Source organism: Polyodon spathula, chromosome 2, assembly GCF_017654505.1.
Source record: "Polyodon spathula isolate WHYD16114869_AA chromosome 2, ASM1765450v1, whole genome shotgun sequence".
NCBI classification, from domain to species: domain Eukaryota; kingdom Metazoa; phylum Chordata; class Actinopteri; order Acipenseriformes; family Polyodontidae; genus Polyodon; species Polyodon spathula.
In genome coordinates, this window is record NC_054535.1 from 25,001,309 (window position 1) to 25,027,497 (window position 26,189).

Consider the following 26,189-nt stretch of genomic DNA (forward strand, 5'->3'; position numbering starts at 1 on the left):
CAGTGAATGTTTTGTTTTATTTAGGCAATTTCAAGTATTAAAAAGGTAATTTTAAAATGATCATTTAAACAACAATGAAAAGCTATTTTGAGTAAAGTGTAAAAGAAACTGAATTATAAACGCAGTAAGGTGAGTAATAAACTGACTCCATTGTGATTTAGCAGTTGGTTCAAACAATGTAACAACAATGCTGGATTGTACAAATTTTCAACGTCCAAATGAGATTTCTGTTTCAATATTCTTTATTTCCTTGACACAGGTGTGTTGCTTTTAGTTACCGCATTAGAATACAGATCAATGAAACTTGGTCAAAGTACCCTGTGGTTACAATCTCTCCCCTTCGTCCCAAGACGCGTCCAAACTCCTCACGTCACAGTGCATAAGGTCTTCCAGGTAAAGCTGCAGTAGCATTAGCTGCACAGTACAAAACAGAGTACCAACAAATCATTTTGCTGTATTAATTCTACACTAATAGCATTAATAAAATAATCTGAACAGTGCAAACACTGTAGCCTGGCCAAAACAACAGAAAATGCATTCCCACATTACAATAGCACTAGTTATTTAAAAAAAAAAAAAAAACTTAAATGAGATGGATGCAGTAATTGTATCAATTAAATATGTGATTAAAACCAAGATGAACAGATTATTTTTTTCATCTTAACATTATTCACATTTTTTTTTTAATAGCTTGACAGCCCTAACATATAAATAAAGGAATTGATAAACTCCCTATTTTAATTATTAGCTACAATGTTACAATAGCATGACAGAAATAGCCAGGCAGACTGATACTGTTGTTTAAGTTTGAAAGTTGCACAGCTGAATGTTTTAACACTGACACAGACAGTTCTGAGGTGGAGTTCCAATCCTAAAGGATTGTCTTCCAGGTTTATATATACACACACAAAGAACATTCACGTGTTTTGAATAAAGAAATGAACAACCTTAAAAAAAAAAACAAAAAAAAACCCATACGCACACATCTCTTTGGAGATAAAAAAATAAATAAAAGCATGTTTTAGTTTTTGTCTCAGCGTCCTCTTTGTGGTTTCAGTTGAATTCTAGTCGAATCCCTGCCAGTCGCTTTGTTCAGAGTCGTACTCCAGTTCAGCACCAATGCACCGCACTCCTTCCAACAGCATGGGCGTGCCATGGTGACGGTCTAAACAAAAAACACACAGCACTGGTGAAGTACAGTAAAGGGTCTTGTTGCTTCCATCAGAAATACACAAGTGCAAGAATACATACATCCTGCAGATCTTCCATTATTCCTGCAGCATTGATTGGCTCATACACTACATATATCATATTTAAAACAATGTTTAAATTCCCTGCAAACTGGATATATACAGGAGGCCGAACACTATAAATATGAAGATGACATCCGAAATGTTTTATGAGGTATTAGCAACTGCAGTGAATTGGTTAGACATAAGCCTCCTATCTGGGATGATGAAACTGGACTTGATTCAGGGGAGTTCTTAGAATCTGAATTCTGAAGTTGCTCAGGTCTTCACCAGCAGATGGCAGCACTAGCTCATTCCCTGGGCAAATATGCATGGCAGAAATAAGGGGGATGTCATGAAAATCCACAACAACAGTATTTCTGTCATGGGAGAGTTTGTTATCCTAGACAGAAAACCTCTATGAATTGACATATCTTTTTTATGGCACGGATGTTTACATTTGCAATAAAATATAAAAAAACTAATATACTGCAGCAAACTCTATTGAAAGTACGATACAGTAATATAACTAACTTTTTACAAGGCTGTGTCATCCCTTTTTAAATTCCTCTTTGAAAATCAATTTAGATCAGAGTTTACTTCCATCTTACAATATTGAATTTCAACATTACAGGCAGTGTGCTTACAATAGAAAGCATTTGTATTGCAGTATGTTACAATGAAAAGAAAAAAAAAGGTCACTTTTCAGAACATAAAAATAGCTCCTAGAAATGTAGCCTTAAGAGTGGTATAGGTGTCTGTACGATAAGGCTTACTCACCCATGACCCTTGCTTGCACCGTGACTTTCACGCAAGCATTCTCACTGGTTTCACTTGTCAGGAACACCTCTTCTTTCATGACCCCTTCCTGGTGGGCCATGTACTCGCACGTGATTCTGTGGCCGCCTGTCGGAAGCAACGACACACATTCACTACACCTGTCCTGCTTCAGGGAAACAGGGAGGCAGGTACAAGGCTGCAGAGAGGGGAGTGCTCAGCAAAGTGTCCTGGGTTAAACTGCATGTTTTATATCACTCTGCAATTAGATTTGCCAATGGTGCACCTTACAGAAATCATTCTTACGTTCTATATAGCCTGTTGATTTGGCTCTCCCCAAATACAGGACGTCACAAGCATTGGTAAAAACAATGTTGCAGATAATCATTATTGATTTGTTTTCTTGTAAAATCAAGTTTATTGTGAGATTATACCCAAATGGAATCAGATATGTCTAAAAAGAGTCGATGGTAAAAGTGGAAACTCAAGGCAAGTTTTGCAATCACCACATCGCGTGTGGCAGATAGCATTTTGAATGAGAACCTTAAAAACGTAAGTGACATGGCAGGTTTTCGTCTGCACAGCTGCCAGAACTCCCCGTCACAAAATAACGGTAAATAAATCACCCCACCCCATACTGTACCACGCACACTAAAAGGACAAGTGCTGCCAGACTTGACAAGCTGCAATGAACTGAAACACATTCAATAAAAATTAAATGGTCACATAACTTTTACTGAACATCTCAAAATTCTTTGCAGACCGTCACTGTGCCAAACGCAGAATTGGGGATATAGGGTGTAAAAGCTCATTTGTGCACCAACCAAGCACAAGGACACCTGCAATAGTTTCAAATCTCATTGGAATTTTCAATAGTTGCACTTGTGGAGGCCCCCACATACTGTAGATGCTCACTCTAAATGAAGATCAGGTCTATTAGGAACAGCAGCCCAACAATGACCCGAGGAGATATCAATGCCTGCGGTCTTATTTCTGTCAGACCAATGCCCAGCTGAGCCCCACACAGGCTGTGCCTCACATTCTCTATGCAGGTTGGCACACGAGAGCAGAGGCTCTGGGTGGAATTCAGCTGCAGAGTTCTCCTGACAGGAACACGTCGCAGTACTTAGTTGCAGTCTCAAGCTTGAGACAGATACTAGTGGGGGTGGAAAGAGTAATGCGGCCACATCAGTCTACTTGTGCAGTTCTGAGCATGGAAAACCGATAGTAGGCATGCACAACACCTACAGAAATACATATACCCTGCAGATTTTCCATGATTCGTGCAGCATTTATGCATTGCATAGAAAGCACCTGTAATTGTACTGTGTGGGTGAGTGACAATGCACTGGAATACGAGGATCTAACCATGTTTATTTTATACTGTACTGTATAATACAATACTTTATATTATACTGTGTAACACTGTAGAAAGTGTAAATGGTAGTGGGGGAGGTTCCTGGCTTGATGAGGCCTTGAAGCAGAGATGCAACAATGAAATCTATTTAATTATTAAATCGCCATTGCTTTTATTTTGCAAGCCTCAATTAAACATTCATTGATTACCATCCTGGTGCCCTACTTGCAGCCTCACATCTCCAATGTGCTGTATAACACATACATTCAGATATAACCATGAATAATAATAAAAATAATAATAATAAACGTAAAGACATTTGTGGGACAGGAGGCCACTCGGCTCATTTAAGCTGGTCTGGTTTCTAGTAGCTGACTGACCTCAGAACTTTGCCAAGTCTAGACTTACAAGATCCAGGTGATTTAGCACGAGCAACATGGCTAGGTAGTCAATTCCATACCCTAACCACTCAGTGTCTTCTACCCTCTGTCCTGTCTGTCTCCACTTCATTTCCAGTGTTGGCAAAGATAAGCTTGGTCAACTCCTTTTAAGATTTTCCAAAGGAAAAAAATAATTAAATAAATCCTAATTAGGATTTAAATACCAAATTAGACCGGCTGCTCTTCATTGGACTCCCAAGTTCACAAAAAAATAAATAAAAACGTGTCAAACAGGTCGATGATCCAGCAGGTTCCACAGACCCTCAGATTACACTGCACTCAATAACTTGTACTGAAGAACAACCACTGACCGCTTGTGACAAAAAGTGCGACAAACAGTACAGGCCACCACATAATGACCCGATTATGATACTTTCAGAGCTAGTACTAAATGTAACAAGCAGTGCTGTGTGATACATTGTCATTACGGATTGTCGCCCCCTGTTGGCAAGATGAGATCAAAAGCTCTAAAACGACAAATGCAGATGAGCCCGACTTTTTCACATTGTGGTTAAGACACTCACTTGTAATGTGCAGGGTTGCCTCCGCCCTGTTACATAAAGAATGTGCTTAGCAAGTTCCCATTTGGATATATGGTTCTCTATACATATTATATACATATTGAAACCTTTGCAGAATGCTGAACTCCAAAGTACATCCAGACACCTCCACTGTATCCCCCTGGTCAGACAATCAATGAATCACCATCATCGCTACTCTTAAAATCATGCCCAGTCTATGCTAGCATTTACACATACTGTACTCTGCTTTAATGTTGACTTTGAAACAGATCTCTTGTTTTGCTTGTGTTGACCTGCCCGTTCCCCGTTCAGTTTGATTAACTTCCTTTTAAAACATTTCCATGGCTTCACCCTTTGTTAGTTTTTAATGATTAACTCAGAGAACACAGGATAATTGTGGACTAGTTGGTATCAGTTGAATTAAAAATGTTTTAACAACTGAAAGTGGCATTGCTCTCCTACTTCTTAATAAACAAGACCATCATCCTCCGGGTTCTCGTGACACTGTATCCGCATCTTGCTTGCTGTGACTTTGGGAGACCAGTCTGCACAGAGCTGGAAACCTGAGAATGGGAATCCAATTAGTCGTCTACTATTCCCCAGGTAGAATCCACTCTGCCTGTCAGAACTGGAAGTCACACTGTGGCAGCCTATAGCCCCACCTTGACTTTGCAGGGAGGAGAGAATGTTTATATCTTATTACACCGTTATGAGTTTTTGTCTTATTTAATTGTATTTATTTATTAAAGATAAACCCTTTTCAGGGTTCTATTGGCCTCTAGCCACACTTTCTCTATGGCTCAGTGGAAGACTTCTAACACCCACTAATTCCCCTTGATTTCACATATCTGAGTGGGTTGAGTCAATCAGCTCCTACATGTACAATTACACACACACACACACACAGAGGAAGATTTCTGTTCTCTGTATATTGGAATTATTAATAATTGGGATCCAACTAAATCCACTCTTACATTAAAAAATGTACATTGTAAACACACGCAAGGTCACAAGCCATTTTAATTTCAGATCATCTTATCCGTATTAGAAATAGGAACCAAAACAGACATGTAAACCTGTCCTATCAGATTTCTGAGAGCTCTTTGCTTCACTGACAATGCTCAATAAGGCTTAATTTCGAATCCCGTTTTATGCCTCTTTGCTACAGTCTTTTTAGACAGTCTGTCAGTTTCAGCAGCATGCCACTGGATTGGGACAGAAGTTTAGTATTAGAAAAATAAAAAGCCAGAACTATTAACATCCCTGGAGCCGAACCCGGGTTTGAGGTACAAAATACCCTTCTCCTGTGGTTTATGATCAGGGCTCAGCTGCAACTTTGATAAACCCTAACAATTACATGCTCTCCAAAACATCTGCAAGATGGATTACCCAACTCGCTACCAGACCTATTACACCACATTTGATTGAGCACACGGTGTCACAAACCAATCAACGGAGATGAAGGAATGCCAGACAAAGCCAATCACTCAGATCTTCTTCATAACAAGGATTATTCTACATACTCCTCTGTTAAGTTTCGGTATCTAAATTGCATTTGAGTCACATACAACAGTAGTTGTTTAAATGCATTTAAGCTCTAACTGTAGCACACAGCATACTGTAAGCTCCCCCACATCATCCGACAAGCCCTGTACACCTCAGAACCACTTATAAAGCAGTAGGATCATGCAGGGATGGAAAGAAGACACCCATTACATAGCGCTTTGATCCAATCCATTACTGTGATTTAAAAAAAAAAAAAAAAACACATACACACTTGAGTTTGTTGCCTATTCACAGTGGCTAATCAAGCTCACATTAAAATCTAGAATGGGCAAAACTGCTATGGAACAGGAGTCTTATTTCCATCCCTGATTATGGCTCAATCTATTCCCTATGCATTGCATTTCCCCAATTAAGAGGACTACACAGACAATAAATGACCCAGGCTACACATTGACAAAACCTGAATCCAATCTTCCGTGTGCAGCAGAGCAGCACCGCATAGCACAGCTACTATGTTAAGCCAGTTAGGATGTTATTCAGGATGTAAGGCAAGTTAGGCACGATATGCAATTAAATATATTATTGTCGTGGGGTGTTTTCTGTTAAAACTAGGTGTCCACACCCATTAAACTATCTGCACCACACACCAGTCTGAATTTATTCCTCTCTGCAAAGACATTTCACATCAGCTAGAAAGAGACAGACAACCAATACTAACAATTCATTACTATTCATTAATTAGGCCTCACTTATGGGTAGTGCCTAAAGTTTGGGGGTTTTATTTTTTATCACATGACGTCCCTTTAAACTTATTTCGAGCCAATTCTGTTTCCTTTAAACTCACAAAAGGCTGTTAATTACAAAACAATGTCACTTGTATTTACCTTTATATCTTGACTGAGACCAATTCTGTTTTGCTTAATTATTTATTTCAAACCGACGTGACAAACTACGTTAATTGCTCTTCAATTATCCTAATTGCATTTCATTCTTGCAGTCGCCTAGTTTATCATTGTGCTTTTATTATTTTCTCTTGTTGTCCTGACAGATTTTCGTTGCACCATAAAATACCCAGTGCACTGAGAGCAAGTCTATCTTTTAAAAATGTCCTTCATTCATAAAAACAAAACAAAAAAAATATACCTCTTAAACCCAGTCTTTAATTTGTCGGTTTCTCTATAGTCGTTGATAAACTGTCTCTGCGTCCTAAGAATTAACACTTACAGGGAGGTAGAGATTTGGAAAAATAAAAGCCGAAGCGTTCAAGCCCTACTTACGGGACACCTTGTAAAGGTACAGGACAGAAGGTCACTGAAAACAAGTACAGTGAAACTAAATGGGACCTGGGGTTGCTCGTTAAGTAATAATTGCCACACATTTAAAACATACATACAGCAAGTCACAAGAACAGTATGACTGTGGAACTGTTAGACCTTAAAAGTTAAAGTGCTTTTCTGTAAGTAGTTGTAGTAGTAGTTTGGTGTGTGGGTGTGTGTGAGAGAGAGAGAGAGAGTTTGGTAGTTGTGTGTGCGTGTGAGTGAGTGAGTGAGTGAGTGAGAGAGTGAGTGAGTGAGAGACAGAGTGAGTGAGAGAGAGAGTGAGTGAGTGAGTGAGTTTGGTGGTTGTGTGTGTGTGTGTGGTCACCATGAATGTGTTGAGCCTCATCGCTCTCCTTTGTGTTACTGTCTTCCTGGTTAGTAACATCGCACTAAAGGGACAGGGCCTGCCAAAGATGCTGTGGTTTTGATTGTAAGAGCAAAATTTCAGAGAAGACTGTTCCTTGGTATCTTTGTAAAGATTGCTAAAGTACTGCATAGTGCTCTGCTGTGATAGGCATATCCTGTTTGACAGCACACAACAGGACAGGTTATCAGAATGTGGTTAGAACATCAATACTTTACTGGATGTAGTTTAATTTTGGAGCATGTCTAAAATGATGCCCTGAGTAACTAATGTTAAAGACAAACAGAAAAAACAGTCTTTCTTCTTCTCTTTGTCACTGTTGCCATCACCAGCTTTAGCATGTGCTGTGACCTTAAGAGTCAGAGGGTCAGCTCCGAGGTGCTGAAAGCCAAGGTCATTTTTATTCAGAGAATGTGTCCGGTTCGTGCCTGACCTGACTGCAGACAGAAAACCAGACAGACAGGCAGTCAGAGAGTCAAACTGTCAGAGAGAGAGAGTGTGCATCAGGCTTTGAGCTTTAAGCTGTGTCACTACATAAGACCAAAACTTCACTTTAAATAAAGTTTTGTATATAATTGTGATAGGGCAGTGTTGCGGTCAAGGCTAGACAGGAGATTGTAGTTTCAAAGTGCTTCTCACACACTTATTAACAAAATTAAAGAAGCAAACAAACAAAAAAATACAAAATAAAATCAGCACCCAAGCAGGGGCTATCTCAATGATAGGACAGAGAACACAACTTGCTCTTTTCAACCCTTCTCCTAAACTGGATTTGGTTTTAACCCCATCTCTGTCCAACTTGCATTCAAAATAACATACATTTAATAAAAAAAAGAAACCACACACACACACACACACACACACACACACACACAATATATAATTGTTCAGGGTCCCGGAATCGGGACGGTATGTTATTTCGTCACAGTGAGAAGAAAGAACATAAGAAAGTTTACAAACGAGAGGAGGCCATTCGGCCCATCTTGCTGGTTTGGTTGTTAGTAGCTTATTGATCCCAGAATCTCATCAAGCAGCTTCTTGAAGGATCCCAGGGTGTCAGCTTCAACAACATTACTGGGGAGTTGATTCCAGACCCTCACGATTTTCTGTGTAAAGAAGTGCCTCCTATTTTCTGTTCTGAATGCCCCTTTGTCTAATCTCCATTTGTGACCCCTGGTCCTTGTTTCTTTTTTCAGGTCGAAAAAGTCCCTTCTTATTTGTCCTGTCTGCACATTTTTAAACCCGGAATAATTCTGGTCTCTCTTCTTTGTCAACATTGTCAATACCTTTAATTCAACACTTTTCATGCTTGTATCCGAGCAACTTGTTGGCCTTTTTTATTGCTTCCCATGCATTGTCTAGATGAAGACTGAGTCAACAAAAACTCCTAGGTCTTTTTCATAGATTCCTTCTCCAATTTGTAGCGATCTCCCATATGATATTTATAATATAATTCTTGCGTGCAGTACCTTACATTTTTAACATTACTTCCCTGTGATTTGCCATGTGTTTTCCCAATGTATCTGAGCATCTTGTCACAATTTATAGCTGACCCACTTTGTCTCGATGCAACATTGTTGAGTCACCTCCTACTTTTTAGTGTCTTTTTCATAGATTCCTAACCAATTTCAGTATTGTCCCAGATTATTGCATATGACATTAAATGTTTTGCCATTGGTCGCTCTTCTTTGAACTCTTTCTAGAGCAGCAATATCCTTTTTGTAGCGAGGTGACCAGAAACTAAACAATATTCAAGATGAGGTCTTACTGGTGCATTGCACAGTTTTAACATTACTTCTTTAAATTCAACACTTTTCACAATGTATCCAAGCATCTTGTTAGCCTTTTTTATAGCTTCCCCACATTGTCTAGATGAAGACATTAAAAACTCCTAGGTCTTTTTCCTCCTTCTTCAATTTCAGTATCTCCTTTGATATTTATAATATAATTCTTGCGTGCAGTACCTGTACATTTTTCTTTCCTTGAATCCAAACTGCATTCAGTTTTAGAATTAATATTTTATGCAGGACTTTATCAAAAGCTTTCTGGAAATCTAAATTAACCATGTCATATGGTTTGCAATTATCCATTATCGATGGTGCATCCTCAAAAACAGTCAAGCAAGTTAGTTAGGCACGATCTTCCTTTCCTAAAACCATGTTGACTGTTTCCCAGATTTCTACTGTGTTTCAGTTAGCTCCCATTTTGCATTTAATACACATATTTTTGCCAAAGTGCTTTCCTTAAATTTTTCATATAATAAAGTCATTTGCTTATGTGCTTTGCAGTTTACCTTGTAGACGATTTTGAATCCCTTTGGTGGATCCAACATTACGTTAGCAAGACTCCAGTTCCTAAAAGCACCACCCCTGTGTCATCAGCAAACTGTTAATAAAGGTACTTTACTATTTTGGATGAAAATGTAAGGAAAGATCGCATCGATATGTCAGGGGCAGTCAGGTTTATTTTATGTAGTTACCTGGTCTCTTTTGTACTCCCTTTTTATGAAGTTACTTATCCCTTTCGAGGTTCTGAATAATTGTGGTTGCTATTCTCCTATTCTTTCTATAGCAGCAAATCCTTTTGCAGAGTGATCAGTTAATATCCACAATATTGCGTTTGCGTTTGAGAAACTAATTGCTTTGTAAAGGACTTTTAATTAATACTTACCTTGGAAATCTAAATTCAACAATGTCATAAGCTTTGCAATTATTTATTGTCGATGTGGCATCCTCAAAAACATCACAGTAAGGTTGATGTTAGATACGATCTCCCTTTTCTAAAATCTGTGAAAACTCCCAGGATACTGTTACCATGTAGTTCCTTTTCCATTTTTCTTATTATAGTTTCCATAAGTTTATATATAATATAATTCAGGCTTACTGGTCTGTAGTTCTCTGGTTCAGTTTTGTTTCCCTTTTTTGTGGATCGGTATTACATTTGCAGGTTTCCAGTCTGTCGGTACCACCCCTGTGTCAAGAGACCATTTGCAATGACCTTGTGTAAAACGGTCTGTAAAACTGGACCTGTTGTGCCGTTTGCAAATCGGTTTGAGCTTACTATACCAGAATTCTATAGTCATTAATGTAGATTAGCAGCTAACTGTACAAAGCTCAGATCTTCGGGATCACTGTGGATCGGTGACATCTCAGGTTACTGAACTCCAGTAAAAACCTGGTGCTCCTCTAATCCTACCCAGGCTGTTTTCTACTGTAACCACGATCTCACTTGTGCAGGTACATCTCAATGTCTTTGACCTCACTGTGTTCAGTTTAACAGTTTCCAACTTTTCTGAAAAGTAAATCATTTAATATATTTGCAATTTTTTTTGCATTTTAGACATTATGAAATTAACAATTGCTTTCAAAAACCCTGATTAGCACTAACCTTGGACTGCAAGGACAACTCCCATCAGCCACACTGTGACCAAATGCATACTGTTAACATATAGGTAATTGGAGCATTTTACATTCAAAGAGCCAACAGTGTTCCAACAGTTCTGAAACAGGTCTGTTCAATACCTAACCCTCAACATTGGGTTCTTTCCGTCATAACTGTTTCAGTTAAGTATGCGGCATTTTAGTAGATTAATATTAATGAAATTCTCCAGGAGAATCAGTGCTAACCAGATGTGTCAAGAAGACTGTATTTTGATTTGGAATCAGCGCTTTGTAAATTCTTTCATTTCTTTGAGTACCTAAATCAATGCTGTGAACAATTAATTCAGACAGATAACAGGGGCCTAATTGTACAAAAAGTTGGCCTTCGGGCAGTTTAATGTTAATTGGTAACAAGGACAAGTAGCAGGTAAAAAGCAGATTAATGTTAATTGGGCGGCTAAAACAACTAAGGTAACCCAGAATAGATCAGTGCTAACCAGGGTCTGTAAAACTGGATGATTGTGCCTTTTCCTCTTCCCTTTCTACCTGGAAACCAAACAATGCTATACCATTTGGACAGATAGCAGCTAACTGTACAAAGCTCTGACATGACCTTCGGGCAGAACGTGGTCGTTTAATGTGATTCTTTATTAGTCAGGTGCAGGTTACTAAAGCCCCCAGTCAAAACCTGGAGATAGAACTGTGCTATTGCTTGGGTCAAAAATGGAGATTGTCTGGTTTAAGATCTGCACCCCCCACCGTCCCTCCTGCTTATCAGGCCTTATTTATTGATGCAGAAGGCCTAACGTTACCGAAGGCTCTCAATGACTTCGGGGAGTGACAGATTGATCGGTGGACTCTCAGATATGTCTGCTTCTCAGTGTAAACACGTATTCTCATACGTCAACTGTGGCAGCTTGGCACCTTGTGCAACAAGAAGCCGACCTGCAAAACACAGTGAGATCACACTCTTATGGTTCAGAGCCAACTGGAACCCATTGCATAGCAGTCAGAGCCAGATCAGGTCTTTACTGTGGACTTAGACATGTCAGATTTACTGAGCCCCCAGTAAAAACCTGGTGGAGCTTCTCCTACCCTCTGTTCTATAAGGACATTGTGGTAGCACACGTGACCAGGCACCTCTAAATGTCTTTGCTGGCTAGGTGCTGGAGAAGAGGGGAGGCAGATGGTCAACAAGTCTGTGTTTTTACACTGGAATCAGGCTATGTTTTACTATCTAGAATTAATAAAACAATCAAAAGGTGCTGAATTAAAGAAAAAACAAAACGAAATCTAATAAATTAATAAAGTTTATTCTTTATTAGTCCTAAGAAATTGTTAAATAAAGTAGAATAACAAACAGGAGATAGAACTACTATTAAAAAAAAAAAAGAGAATTAAGATTCCCTGGAATTTAAGACGCAGCCCAAATTTCCAACCCTCAATTTGAGGAAAAAAGAAATCAAACAAAATTACAAAGATACACCCTCAGTTGCGCATATGGAGGCAGTTTGTGGGCTCTGTGTGATAGCAGACGCATTACAGTGATGCACTGCTTCTCATTTCCAGTCATGATTACTCACACCTGTTTTTCCTCCCAATTTATGAACTGTGGTATTGCTTGGCATGTCAAAAAATAAGGGGGTCTGATCAGCATTTCCAACCTGTCCAAGCTGCTACTGTTTGTTAGAAACACTGACATTGTAAAAGCTTCTCTTCGAATTTCTCCGGAAGCTAATGACTCTTCCTTGAAAATGGCTGCCTGTATATCATCAATGATTTGATATTGAGCAATAACGTCTTTGTTTGTATTTTCTCAGCAGTAAGTCACGTTGCTGCTTGTGTATTCGGGGAGTGACGTCTTTGCTCGTCTTTTCTCAGCAGTCAGTCTTGTTCCTGTTTGTGTATTTGGGTAGTCACATCTTTTGTTTGCGATTTTAATGCACGCATCCATCACTATACTGTAGTCGAAGCAGGATATTTTTGAGAATGGTTCAAAAAGTGCTTCTTAAATTAGAAGGAATACGGTAATTTGACTGTATTCAACTATTTCAAAAATCATTGGTCAGTGGTTTTTCAAAAGAAGGAAGGGTAACTGCCTGTATGATTACACCAACTGCTTTGATTTCACACACTGTCAATCCAATTTATTTCTATTATTTTACTTCTCTTTTACGTAAGAGCCTCACATGTTTCAGCAGACCCTGGTGGCAGTGTGCCGAGAACATGGAGCACAGCGTGTTAACAGAGGAGTGTGTTCAGAGCAACACTTCACCTGCTTTCTGCTGGCCCTGGCTCTGCACTCTATTACCGCTTCTACACCAGCAGCTGAAGATCAAAGGTTGTTTTATACAGCCTCCAATTCTGCTAACGATGCCATTACGATTCAGCCACCTACATCTACAAAGTTAATGCCATCAGTAAGATGCAAAAACCTAGCCTACTGTACAGTATATCCATGTGCAATTCTCATTTGACATTGACAGATGCTTCCATCTCCTTGAGATTATGAGAGACAACTATTTTTATTATGTTCTTAGCAAGTTTTATCACAATTGGACAAACAAATCTCCAGGTATCTGCACAATTCCAGAGTGTGACATTCATATGTACAGTACAGACGCCTCCACTAGGTCTCTGTCCTCAGGGATATGCAGACCTGTGCTAAATAATAAATGGTACGCTGTTCCTGAATTGTCCCCAGCCTCTACTGCCAGGGTGGCTCAGTACAGCGTCTATGCAAGTCTCCACAGGTTCAATTCCGGCCCAGATCTGCAGAGTAAATTAATTCCACGTGGAAGCTGTTAGGGGCTTACGTGAATTACTCAATGCAAGACTAATTATTAAAAGAAAGAGCAAAAGCTCTGGGGTGCAGAGTGTCTGGTTTACAGCTGCCTCAAGAGATGACAAGCTCTACTGCAGGAACTGGCAAGCTTTTATACTGTCGAGTCTGAAGAGAGCAAGCTGACCTTAAACCAGCTCCTTCTGTATCGTCATAACTCATTTCTTTTCGTCTGGCTGCTCTTTGTTGAACCTTCTCCAGGGTCACAATGTTCCTTTGGTTCTGTGGTGACCAGAACTGGTCACAGTAAAGTGCCCTCTCATCAGTGCATTACACTGCCTCATCATAACCGCCTTTAATTTGCACTCTTCACTTTTGGCTGTATACCCAAGCATTCTGTTTGCTTTTTTGATTACTTCCCCACACGGCCTGGTGGCTGACAGCCATGAGTCTATTACAACACCTTATTAGAACGTCTTCTCTTGGTAAGCCTGTTCTAGTTTTAGGCTTCTACCTTGCCGGCCCACCCTTTCTTGACCTACCTTCACTAGGAAGCTCCCGTCAGGCACTGGCATCACCATGACAACCGAGTCGTGCAGCTTGTCATCAAAGTGAACGTGGCTGGAGGAAGCTGCTTCTTCAGAGAAACGCACCCCGCTGGACTTCACTTTGGGGGCTGGAAGACAGGCGCGTAGGAGAGAACATGTTAAAACACTACGGACTTGTAACAGGACAAGCATGGGCTGTTCATGTTTGGATATATTCTTTCAAAACGTAGTATTCTTTATTATTTCATTTTGAATTTGTTGAATCTTCGTAGTTCTCTCCTTTCAGTCCTGGGATTAGTCTGGATGATCTTCATTAGACAACCCAAGGTCATAATGTCCTTTTGGTTCAATGGTGACCAAAACTGAATAGAATTAGGAACAGGAATGTACATCACTTCATGTGCATTTAAAGTATTTAATATGTGAGCACGAGGTTGCACATAATTAATTCACGTGCTGGGATTCAAGTGAATAATTCATTGGTAATTGAATCCCAGCACAACAGTATATATAGATGCACGTTTTACTCACTCAGGGTTGTTTGGTGTTCGGTGAGTAGGGAACGGGAGAGAGAGGAGTTTAATATCAACTGCTACTGCGTGCTGGTGGGACCAGCACGATACTTGTTTATTTCAATTCACCGTGTTTGTTAATGTGTCGATCTGCTCACCGTTTGTTAAGTGTTAGTCCGTTTTTGTTTGTCTATTTATTTTGGCGTAAAGTGCCGTGTCCTGTCTTCTGTTTGTTTAAACCTTTTATTTTCAATAAACCGGCGCAAGCAAGCGTCTTCTTCATTTCAGCTCATCTGTCCTGTCTCTGTGTATTAATTTCCTGGTTCTGACATCTCCACTCAGCCGTCTTTGTGACAAGCTTCCGTGACTAAATTACCTACTGGGCAAATTCCAACTGACTGGGGTGCAGAGTGTTCAGTTTACAGCAGCCTCAATATTGAGGACTCTGGCCTTTTTTAGGTTGTAGGCATCACTTCTTTTATAAAAGTTCCTCACAGTAAAAGCTTAGTAAAAGTGTAGGAAAGCATCATGAAACCAAGGTAACTCATATGTACCTAAGCATTGTAAAGCCCACAGACTAAGAAAAAGGGCTTACTATTTTTTTTCAAATCGCTGTTTATAAACAAAGTTTACTATATGGGCACACACATGTCAAACACAGAGAGAATGTAATGGAGGAGAAGCTACAACGGATATATAATACAATAATCAAATGCAGAAAGTAAGGAATGATGTTTTTTTTCTTTTTTTTGTTTTACATACATGCACATTCGTATTGTATTACGTCTAGATCTGTATTATAATAACTATGTAAATTAATTTGCAGAATGATTAGCAAGTAGGGGGCGACACTATTTGATATCTACAAGCTAACTTACATGCAGAATTCTGCAGAGCCAAAAAGTTGATGTTAAGGCAAATGTGTGTGTGTGAGGGGATAAATCAGGTTTACAGTCAGGCATGCTTAAAATTCAAAAGGTAGAGCACAGCAATGTCATGCTGAAGACTCAAGTACAGGTGAAATACAATTCAAAAGTTGCTGCAGTATGTCCACTGTTTTGCAATTTCAAATATTTTTCACAAAACAAACATTACAATTTAAAGCTCAAGTGTGCAGTGCAAAAGCACTTCATGAAAAACCACGTGTAGGTGAAAAAAACGTGAGAATAAAAGTGACTACATTTCACAAATTTGACACGTGAAATTCAGTCCACTAAAATAAATGGCTTTATAGAATCTGTGTAAGTAAGAACTAAGAATGAAATTGGAGTGTTTTGTTTGAAAACACAAAACTAAATAATAAATAACGTACCATCCAAAGTAGCATTAAAATGAAATTTAAAAAAAAAAAGATCTGAATAAAAAGCTCTTGCAGTAGCTAAATAAAATAACTTTCACGATTTTCAACCCCCCCAACCCCACAGTTAAAAGTTGGGGGGGGGGGGGCATGACTGATCTGTAGAATACGGAGATTATATATATATATATAATGAATTCTTGTTTGTATTGTTATGCAGCCTGTTCACATTTTCACATTTTCATTCCAGTTGTTTATTATTTTACCATATAGTCATTCCAGTTGTATATTAATTCTACCTTTACGGCCCATATTATGGATATCAAATTAAGTACAATTATAGGGAAATCAAATACGGTCCCATGGATACCATTGTACCATGGTAACATAGTATTTAATATATATATATATATATATTATATATATATATATATATATATATATATATATATATATATATATATATATATATATATACAACATACCAGTTAAAACTTTTAGTACACCTGCTTGAAACCAGGTTTTTCATGATTATCTATTCTTTTACCTGTACAAACTTGTCTATAAACACTTAATATTTCATTATATGATACATGTACTTACATAAGCTGATATACGTGAATTGCATTCAAAAATTACATTTTTAAATGAAAATGTAAATCTTGTCAATTTCAATGAAATGGTGGTCACCCAAAACAAGTCAGTTAAAAGTCTGAAATGTGTATAACACGGTGTTAGAACACTGGCCCAAGTATAAAAGTGTCTTTGTTAGATGTTTTCTGAGTTAACTAGCATGTTACCTAATTAACCTTTTGTCACCAATTATTGTTAACAGGCGAGGGTCCATGATTACTATAAATAAAGGTAGCATGGGCACAAGTTTGTCATTCCTGAATGTAAGGGAGCAGAAAATGGCAAAATGCGCTCAGTTAAGCAAAGAATACTTTAATTACTTTAAGAAATGAAGGTCAATCTTTAAGACAAATCGCAACAACTTTGCAAGTGTCTGTAACTGCTGTGGCCAAGACCATCAAACAATTTGAAGAAACTGGCACTCATGAGGACCGAACAAGATCAGGCAGGCCAAGGGTGACCTCAGAATCAGAGAACAAGTTCATTCGAGTCAGTCTGCAAGTCGGACAATTAACTGCCCCTGAAATACAACCTCAGCTAAATGCTACTAGAAGTACAGATGTTTCAACATCAACTGTTCAGAGGAGATTGCGTGAAGCTGGCCTAACTGGAGGAATTGCTGCAAAGAAACCATTGTTAAGAGTGCAGAATAAGAGGAAGAGACTTGCCTGGGCCAAAAAACACAGAAACTGGACGTTTGAGGAATGGAAGTCGGTCTGGTCTTATGGACCGATGAGTCAAAATTTGAAATATTTGGGTCCAACCACCGAGTATTTGTAAGACGCAGAGAGGGTGAGCGCATGAGTTCTGCATGTGTGGTTCCCACTGTCAAGCATGGAGGAGGCAGTGTCATGGTCTGGGGTTGCTTTGCTGGTGACAGAGTTGGTGATCTTTACCAAGTCCATGGCAAGCTCAACCAGCATGGCTATATATATATATATATATATATATATATATATATATATATATATAAAGCATCCGTTCCGTTGTTCTAAAGGAAGAATATAATAAAAATTTAAATAAAAGTTTTACATTTTTTCACTTTTTATATATATTTTATGGTCTTACAAAAATAAATGTTTTGTTGGGATGAAAGTGTTAAGGTGTTGTGGCAAGGGTCTGAATCATAAACAAATATATATTTCACTCTGCTGCAAAGGGATTAATAGTTATTGATGATGCAAATCCAAGCAGAGTTTATAAAGCAACATCAATTTTGATGAAATGCACAGGGTTACAATTTATGTAGAGCCAGTTGGACTGCGTGCGTGCACATGAGAGAGAGAGAGAGACTTTGGAGGACGGCAATAAAATCTGGCAGTGCAAAATGAGGTGACCTATTTAGGTCGGCAATAAAAGCACAAAGAAATGTTGTGACTGACGATTCAGCTGGTGTCTTTACTTACACTTTTTACCAAAATGCTTTTATTTATAATATGCATCAGCACATAGCTTTTGTGATCTGCCTCCTCAATAAAAGGTTACCACTGTTCTATATGCACAGTACACCTGGAAAACAGCAAGCTCAATTCAAAACTGAAGTCCTCACTAGCTGTTAAACTTGTGTGTCCGTCTGTAATGTCAAATCAGGTCAGCCATTTATCTTGGCAATACAAGTGGAAAGAACGATGGAAATTGTAGGCTTGGTGGCACTGGGGGGGCAAACCCCCAACTAAAACTCATTCTGCATTTGACTTTCCAGAATACCACTGGTGTTTCTGATAGAAAAGTATGCAGGATTGATTAGCATACAAGAGGTGCTTTATGCAGTACAGAGATGGAAAGGCTCCCAGTGCATAGCAGGATGATCCATTCCTTAGTTTTACTATGAGTTTAATGAGACACACCTGACCTTGTTACCTACACACAGGGGCTAATCAAGCTTGTAGTAAAACTTGGAAACAGGTGAAACTGCTATGCAATAGGTGTCTTATTGGCACCCCTTTATAAACCCCTTTAAACTTTTATAAGGGAAATTCATTGTTCAGCGAGTGTAGCTCTCGCTGCTCGTGCTGGGTTATAGCAGTGCAGACTGAGGAAGCTTCTTCCTTGAAATGCAATACTGCTGTACCACCAAATCTGAAAGAACTGGAACTGTTGTACAGATACAGAGTATGAATGCTGATTTGAACTGCCTTATCTACTGTAGTAAGGGCTTATAAGATAGTACAAGATTAGTGATAATCGGGGTAAAAAAGAAAATGAATCAGCCACCACCCAGCAATTCTGCAGTAATTGCTTTTATCGATGCATCAGTATATAACCCCCACTTAAGAACACAAGAACAAGAAAATGTATGAACCAGAGGAGGCCATTTGGCCCATCTAAGCTCATCCGGTTGCTGACTGATCTCAAAACTTTTATCAAGTCTTAAAGGATCCAAGTGATTCTGCCACAACAACATGCCAAGGTAACCTATTCCATACCATCACCACTCTCTGTGTGAAAAAGCGTGGACACACTAAATAGTACCTTCTGCCTGTCAGCTCTGGAGGTCTAGGTTATGTCCAGTTCAAGCAAACTGATTTTGGTAGTCTCAGCATGACGATCGAGTTTTGTACTTTCCATCTCACTACGTTATACAAACTGTCCGAATGTTCATATCTTAAACACCTACATTTCTGCTTACAGTGCACCTGAACAAGAGACTTTTGAGGTCTTGAAAGTTAGCGTCACAGCATATCACAAATAATAAATCGTATCAACACTTCAAATCTTTTACCATGAGTACCTTGATTAACGTGGTGGAAAAAAATCTATCACTTTTCACATAACACTCACAGCCCAACAAATATTCAGACTAGCAAATATCCAATACCAGACATAGTAATTAGAGTAATGAGTATCTTACCTCCCTTGCTTACTGTAAAGGAGTCAACAAATAACCTCTTAAATCAGACTTGGTAAGACAGAAACAGGTTTGGTTGAAAAATCCAAGACTCACCCCTCTTGGCTGTGGCCATCTCTCTAATATCAGGGGAGCACAGGCTGAGGTGGGGATTAGTCTTGTACAAACGTCAGTAGAATCTGATTCTGCAGTTTCCGTGTCACAAAGGCCCTTTAAAACACACAAAAAAGTGACAGCATAGAGATTACACTATAGCAGTTAAACAACCTTGTCTCTCTCACTATCTTTCCTACTCTCTTCTATGGCTCAGAGCTTTGCAAGAACGCAGTACAGCTGACGCGCTCCGTCAAACCCTAGTAAAGGACTGTGTGCCGCAGCCCTCTGGGTCCTAATGCTACCCTCAAAAAACAGATTTCCTTTACAACAGTGGATCCCAAAGTGGTCCTGGTGAGCCGCTGTGTCTGCTGGTTTTCATTCCAGCAGAGCTCTCGATTTCTCACATAGACCCTTAATTGAACAGATCATTTACTTAATTAGACCATTGGTTGTTTTCAGCTCTTAACAGTTGCACATTTTTATAAGTAACTTGAACTCTGCAACTGTTTAAGAGTTGAAATCAATTAAAAAGCTCCAATTAAACAAATTATCAGTTCAATTAAGAACATAAGAAAGTTTACAAACATCTTGCTCGTTTGGTTGTTAGTAGCTTATTGATCCCAGAATCTCATCAAGCAGCTTCTTAAAGTATCCCAGTGTCATCTTCAACAACATTACTGGGGAGCTGGTTCCAGATTCCCACAATTCTCTGTGTAAAAAAGTATCTCCTATTTTCTGTGCTGAATACCCCTTTATCTAATTTCCATTTGTGACCGCTGGTCCTTATTTCTTTTTTCAGGTCGACAAAGTCCCTTGGGTCGACACTGACAATACCTTTTAGAATTTTAAATGCTTGAATAAGATGGCAGCATAGTCAAGACCTGTCTGCATATGACATGCCTTTTAAATCTGGAATAATTCTGGTCGCTCTTCTTTGCACTCTTTCTAGAGCAGCAATTTCCTTTTTCTAGTGAGGTGACCAGACCTGAACACAACACTCTAGATGAGGTCTTACTAATGCATTGTACAGTTTTAACATTACTTCCTTTGATTTAAAATTCAACACTTTCACTATATAGCAGAGCATCTTGTTGGCCTTGTTTACAGCTTACCCACATTGTCTAGATGAAGACATTTCTCAACATAAACTCCTAGGTATTTTTCATAGATTCCATCTTCAATTTCAGTATCTCCCATATGATATTTATAATGCACCCTTTTATTGCATGTGTGCTGTACTTTACACTTTTCTCTATTAAATGTAATTTGCCATGTGTCTGACCAGGTTTAAATGCTGTCTAGATTATTTTGAATAACCTTTGATGCTGCAACAGTGTTTGCCACTCGTCCTATTTTTGTGTCGTCTGCAAATTTAACAATTTTGCTTACTATACCGGAATCTAAGTCATTAATGTAGATTAGGAAGCGCAGAGGACCTAATACTGATCCCTGTGGTACACCACTGGTTACCACACTCCATTCTGAGGTTTCTCCTCTAATCAGTACTTTCTGTTTTCTACACGTTAACCACTCCCTAATCCATGTACATGTGTTTCCCTGAATCCCAACTGCGTTCAGTTTGAGATTTAGTCTTTTATGCTGGACTTTGTGAAAAGCTTTCTGGATATCTAAATAAACCATGTCATATGCTTTGCGATTATCCACTGTCGATGTTGTATCCTCAAAAAAGTCAAGCAGGTTAGTTAGACAAGATCTCCCTTTCCCAAAACCATGCTAACGGTCTCCCAGGATACTGTTACCATATAGGTAATTTTTCATTTTGGATCTTCTTATAATTTCCACAAGTTTACATATAATAGAAGTCAGACTTACTGGTATGTAGTTACCTGGTTCAGTTTTATCTCCCTTTTTGTGGGTCTAGTCTAGTTAAGGGCACTGTTTCCAATTTTGATGGCACTGTCCAGTAAGTTTCCAGACTGCTTTCACACCTATGCCCAGTTACAGTCATTACTTCTTGCAATTCAAGATCGCCATGTTTTGGTCAGCAAACACTTTGTGATTTTTTTGTATCCTCATTAAAACAGAGATACACATAGCCTAAACTCTGAACCCTTTTCATAATGCTTTATTTCAAACACTTCTTGTTCAAGTCTTAGTCCTTCTCTATCACGTTTCGACAAATAAAATTGTACGTTAGACTACATATGAACCAGTCCAACATCTGTATTACACTATGTAACACAATTTTTGTTCCTGGGTAGTTAAGTGTTATTTCCTAATTGCTTATGCCTCAACAGTATAGAAAATGGCTATTATTCCCCACCAACTTTGCTTTTGTGACCAGGACAGTGATATTTTGAAATATCACTATTTCCAATGGGAAAACGGGCAAATGTGTGTCTTTTCATTCACATAAAATCAGAAAAAAAACAACAACATATGAATCCAAATTAACAGGTATTTATACTAAAGTAATACAAAAATGACTACAAAAGATTTAGAAGTGAGTAGTTTTTCGAGATTTACGATTATACTGTAAATACAGTAGGTACAGTAAGTTTGTGGGGAATAATAGCCATTTTCTATACTTTTGAGGCATAAGCAATTAGGAAATAACACTTACTACCCAGGAACCAAAAAAAAAAAAAAAATGTTACACGGTGTTATCAGTTCATCCAGCCATCTTTCAACAGAAAGTCCTCCAAAAAGATCACAGCTGCTCATTTTTACGGCTGCTCAGTTATCGTATACAATGCTTTAGAATTATGAGTTATTTTAAACTGGTTTATTCTAACAGCTGATTGGTGGATGACTATGTATGTGATTTTAAATAAATAAATAAATAAATAAATAAATCTGCACTATCCACAAATTGTGATCACGATAGGTTTGCACGGATATCCGGGCAATCTGGTGCGCACGCACATAGTAACTGCAAAACAACTTCGGATCCGCTGTAAAACCAAAACAGACTCTGTTTCCTTTATTAATTTAATTTTTATTTATTTTATTTTTTTAATAAAGAGGTCGGCGCAAATATAGTATTAGGTGGTGGATTACTGTGACGATCGCTGGCTTATTTTGACCCCCTGCATTCACTGTCACTACTTTTATGAAATAATCTGTTATTTTATTAGCAGTCATTTTTAATGTCAGTTTTAGCCTCTCGAAGTGCTTAACACAGAAAACCCGCCCCTTCAACTCTCTGATTGGTTAAATGTTGTATCAAGACGTAACACGGCTGTCATGTGGTTCCAAGATTTTGTTTTCACCCAGGAAAGCACGTCTGAACTAGTCTGCTAGAAGCGCCACCAATCCTTATTGTTAAAGGCACAGTAGCATCTGCAAGACCGGCGGATCTGGTTTTTTCAGCCGGGCGGTGGCAGACACTGCGAGCGGCCTGGGAAGAACCCTGAGGCAGTCAGAAACAACCACACAGGGCACACAATAAAGAGCATTACAAACTAAAAACTGAACAACAAATGGACACTAACAATCCCATTACTTTAAATATACTACACCTATCTTGTTTTTTGCGTCACATAGGTTGCCAACAAAATTAGCCATGTCTTATGTTACACAGCTTGACAACGGTTGGTTTTTCAGCGGCTACCGGTTGCTATGCGGACTTGACTCCGTGCAAATCTATAAACCACTCAGACAGCTTAGTTTGCACACCCTGATTTATAATTGTTGTTTTAAACAAAATAGCCCTTAAATTAACATTTTATCTTAAGAATCATACAAGCAGCCAATCTGGACCATCACATGTATCGTGATACATATTGTCACATTCGTTACACAGTAAAATCAGTGTTTCTCAAACCCTAGCTGGGTTCACAAGGTTGCTTTGGGGGACCCCAAGAAGTTATGGAAACGTCTATTTTGTAAAGTAAGCCATATATTTAATGTGTGAAAGAGGTTTTTTTTTTTTTTTTTTTACTGTTGTGGTGAGAGACAGGCCTTGCGTGGTACTACAGTACACAGACAATATACACCAGGGATATAAATAATACTCACATTGCATAGCAGTTTGATCCATTCCTGGTTTTGATAAGACACACCTGGTCTTGCTACCTATACATTGTGGCTAAGCAAGCTCGTAGTAAAAACTGGAATGGGTGAAACTGCCGTCTTCTTTTCATCCCTGTATATTAAACTTTACTTTCGCAGCGGTACTATCTGCCTTTCTTTCGTGTTGCTAATTTGATGTTTCCTCTTTTTTATTTTTTTTCTAGTTGGTGGTTCCTACATTACTTTAAAAAAGGGGTCCCCTTAAATTAAAATTGAAAACAGGAAACAAATTGATTTTATTTAATGTGCATTTAAAATCAGTACAAATACAGTAAAACAATCATTCCCTGACACTGGACATATATCGTACAAAATCCCGGATCGCCGATTCCCGCGGTAATTATATATTATATATTCAGCTTTTTATTGCATCGGTGCTACCATTTAGTGGAGTGAAAATGTTAAAGGTGTACTTCATCTGAAAAAGGGGTACAGTTTAAAAAACGAAAAGTTAAAAACGACCTGTTTCACATCACGTACTTTGTGTAAAAAATGTGGACGCTAAAACCGAAAAACACGGACACAGAAAAAAGTAGCATTTACATTACCTGCTAATCATTTATTTCCGTACAATCCCAGAGCTCTGTCGGTAACTACAATACGCCTGAGTGCTAGTGGTCTAAACAGTTGGACTCCGGGAGTCCTCCAAAGTCGAAGCTCCTCCTCTCTTTCTCTCTTTCTCTCACGTTCCGGGTGCTTTATGTGCAGCATCAACACCTCCTTCTGCAAATGCTGTGATGACACTATCTGCCAAGTTTGATGCAACTTTTTAAAACATGTTGTAGTTTGTCATGATTGGCACAAATGTAACCTTGCATAACAAAAACAACACAATCTAAATCTTTTTTTTTTTTTTTTTTTCCCAAAACAGTGGCTTGAAACCTGGTTCCAGGAGATACAGTTTGAGGCAACTTTGCTGTATCAAACCCCAAGTCTCCCCTTGGCTGATGTGCCATGCAGTGGCCTGAAACCTAGTCTCCTGAGTTCCAAGCCACAGAGAATGAAAATTCAGTCTAGTAACTTCAGAGGCGTAATTTATTCAGCTAGAACATTATTATTTGAACACGCTGCATACTTCCAACACTAATAATGGTTTTGTAATTCATATTTAATCAATGCATACACAGATGATGAAAGTTTATATACTTTAGGCTACATGGCTAAAATGCCTTTGTGGCAGGGTGCCTCGCCCCTGTGTGTATTTTGGGTTTTATGTTGTCTGTTATATGTATTAATATAGTGGTGCAGTGTGGGTTATGTAGCACAGGTGATGTAAAATGTATAATTATATTTAGGCACGGGGATTGCACAATCACTTCACATGCAGATTGAAATGGGTATTTCTATGGGGGCACAAGAAGTGTACTATTCGTTCACGTGCAGACTGTGCTGGGATTCAAGTGAATGATTGATTAGCACTTGAGTCTCAACACAGCTCTATAAAAGAATGAATGTTTTACGCACACAGGGTTGGTTGTAAAGAAAGGAGGTATGAGAGAGATTATAAAATTATAAAAGTATAAATAACAATTGCTAGCGTGCTGACTTTTAAACCAGCACGATACTTGTTATTGTTTGTTGTCTGTTTTGGACACCTTTTTATTTTACAATAAACTGGCGCATCAGCACAATTTGATCACTCACCAGTCCTGTCTGTGTCTTGTGTTCTTCTGGGTCTGGCATCACCGCTCAAGCCATCCTGTGACCACCCTTTACTCAAACTTTGATAGCTTGGAATTGTGTGGAATATCCTGTTTGCTTTGTTGAACTGTTTTGATTAGCTGTACTGTGAAACAGTGTGACTTGAGAAACAGGGCAAACTGCTGTGTCTTGAGAAGAGGGCCTCTCTCTTGCAGACATGTTGAACTATGTGACATACTGAACGAGGTGACCGGGACTAGGTGGTGCCTGGACTGGATTAGGCTGAATGGAAAGTTGTATAATGTACAGATAATTCACAATTGCAACAACAATAGTTTTGATGCAAGGAAGATCTAAACTAGTGATGTCTCATTGGAAAAGTACATTAAAACATCAAAGGACTGTGCGTTTAAAGAGGCAATAAACATAAATAAACTCATGAAAGTGGCTTTTTAGCAGAATGAAAAGACTATAAATATCCAAGCAAAACTAAACATTTGGTGCTCCACATCGAATGTTAAACAAGGTGCCGTCACTCTGCTAAGCGAAGCTGCAACTCCGGGACTCTGCACATAGAATTTAACATAGAATTTAACTTTTAATTATTTTGTTTGCATACTTTGCATGAGAAATAACTTTTAGTGAAACTTGATGAAGTAACTAAAAGTAATCTACATCATATCGTTGTATGAAGAATCTCTTTAAAAGTAAACTTACCATATACTTAATCTATATACCATTAATAAGCTTGATGTGATATATTCTAAGATTGTCTGCATCATTTCAGTTTAGGCTGTGTGTGTATGTGGGCGAGCAAGTTACCAGCTACGTCAGAGCCTGCTTGGCTGCTGAAGTTGTTGTTTGGTGTGTGAGGAGATAGGCAGTGTCATATTTCAATTGTCCT

The 26,189-nt window shown here is 38.6% G+C and overlaps 1 protein-coding gene across 1 annotated transcript; it reads right to left on the bottom strand.

The window, feature by feature from the left end:
- Nucleotides 1-644: 644 nt before the first annotated feature.
- Nucleotides 645-24,331, bottom strand: LOC121326354 (UPF0687 protein C20orf27 homolog). The gene is made up of 6 exons (XM_041269593.1): nt 24,193-24,331; nt 19,610-19,723; nt 14,218-14,351; nt 11,818-11,838; nt 2,010-2,205; nt 645-1,165 (listed from the first exon to the last, which is right to left on the bottom strand). The coding sequence occupies exons 2-6, from the start codon at nt 19,626-19,628 to the stop codon at nt 1,065-1,067; spliced, it is 471 nt and encodes a 156-aa protein (XP_041125527.1). The 5' UTR covers nt 19,629-19,723; nt 24,193-24,331; the 3' UTR covers nt 645-1,064.
- Nucleotides 24,332-26,189: the final 1,858 nt, after the last annotated feature.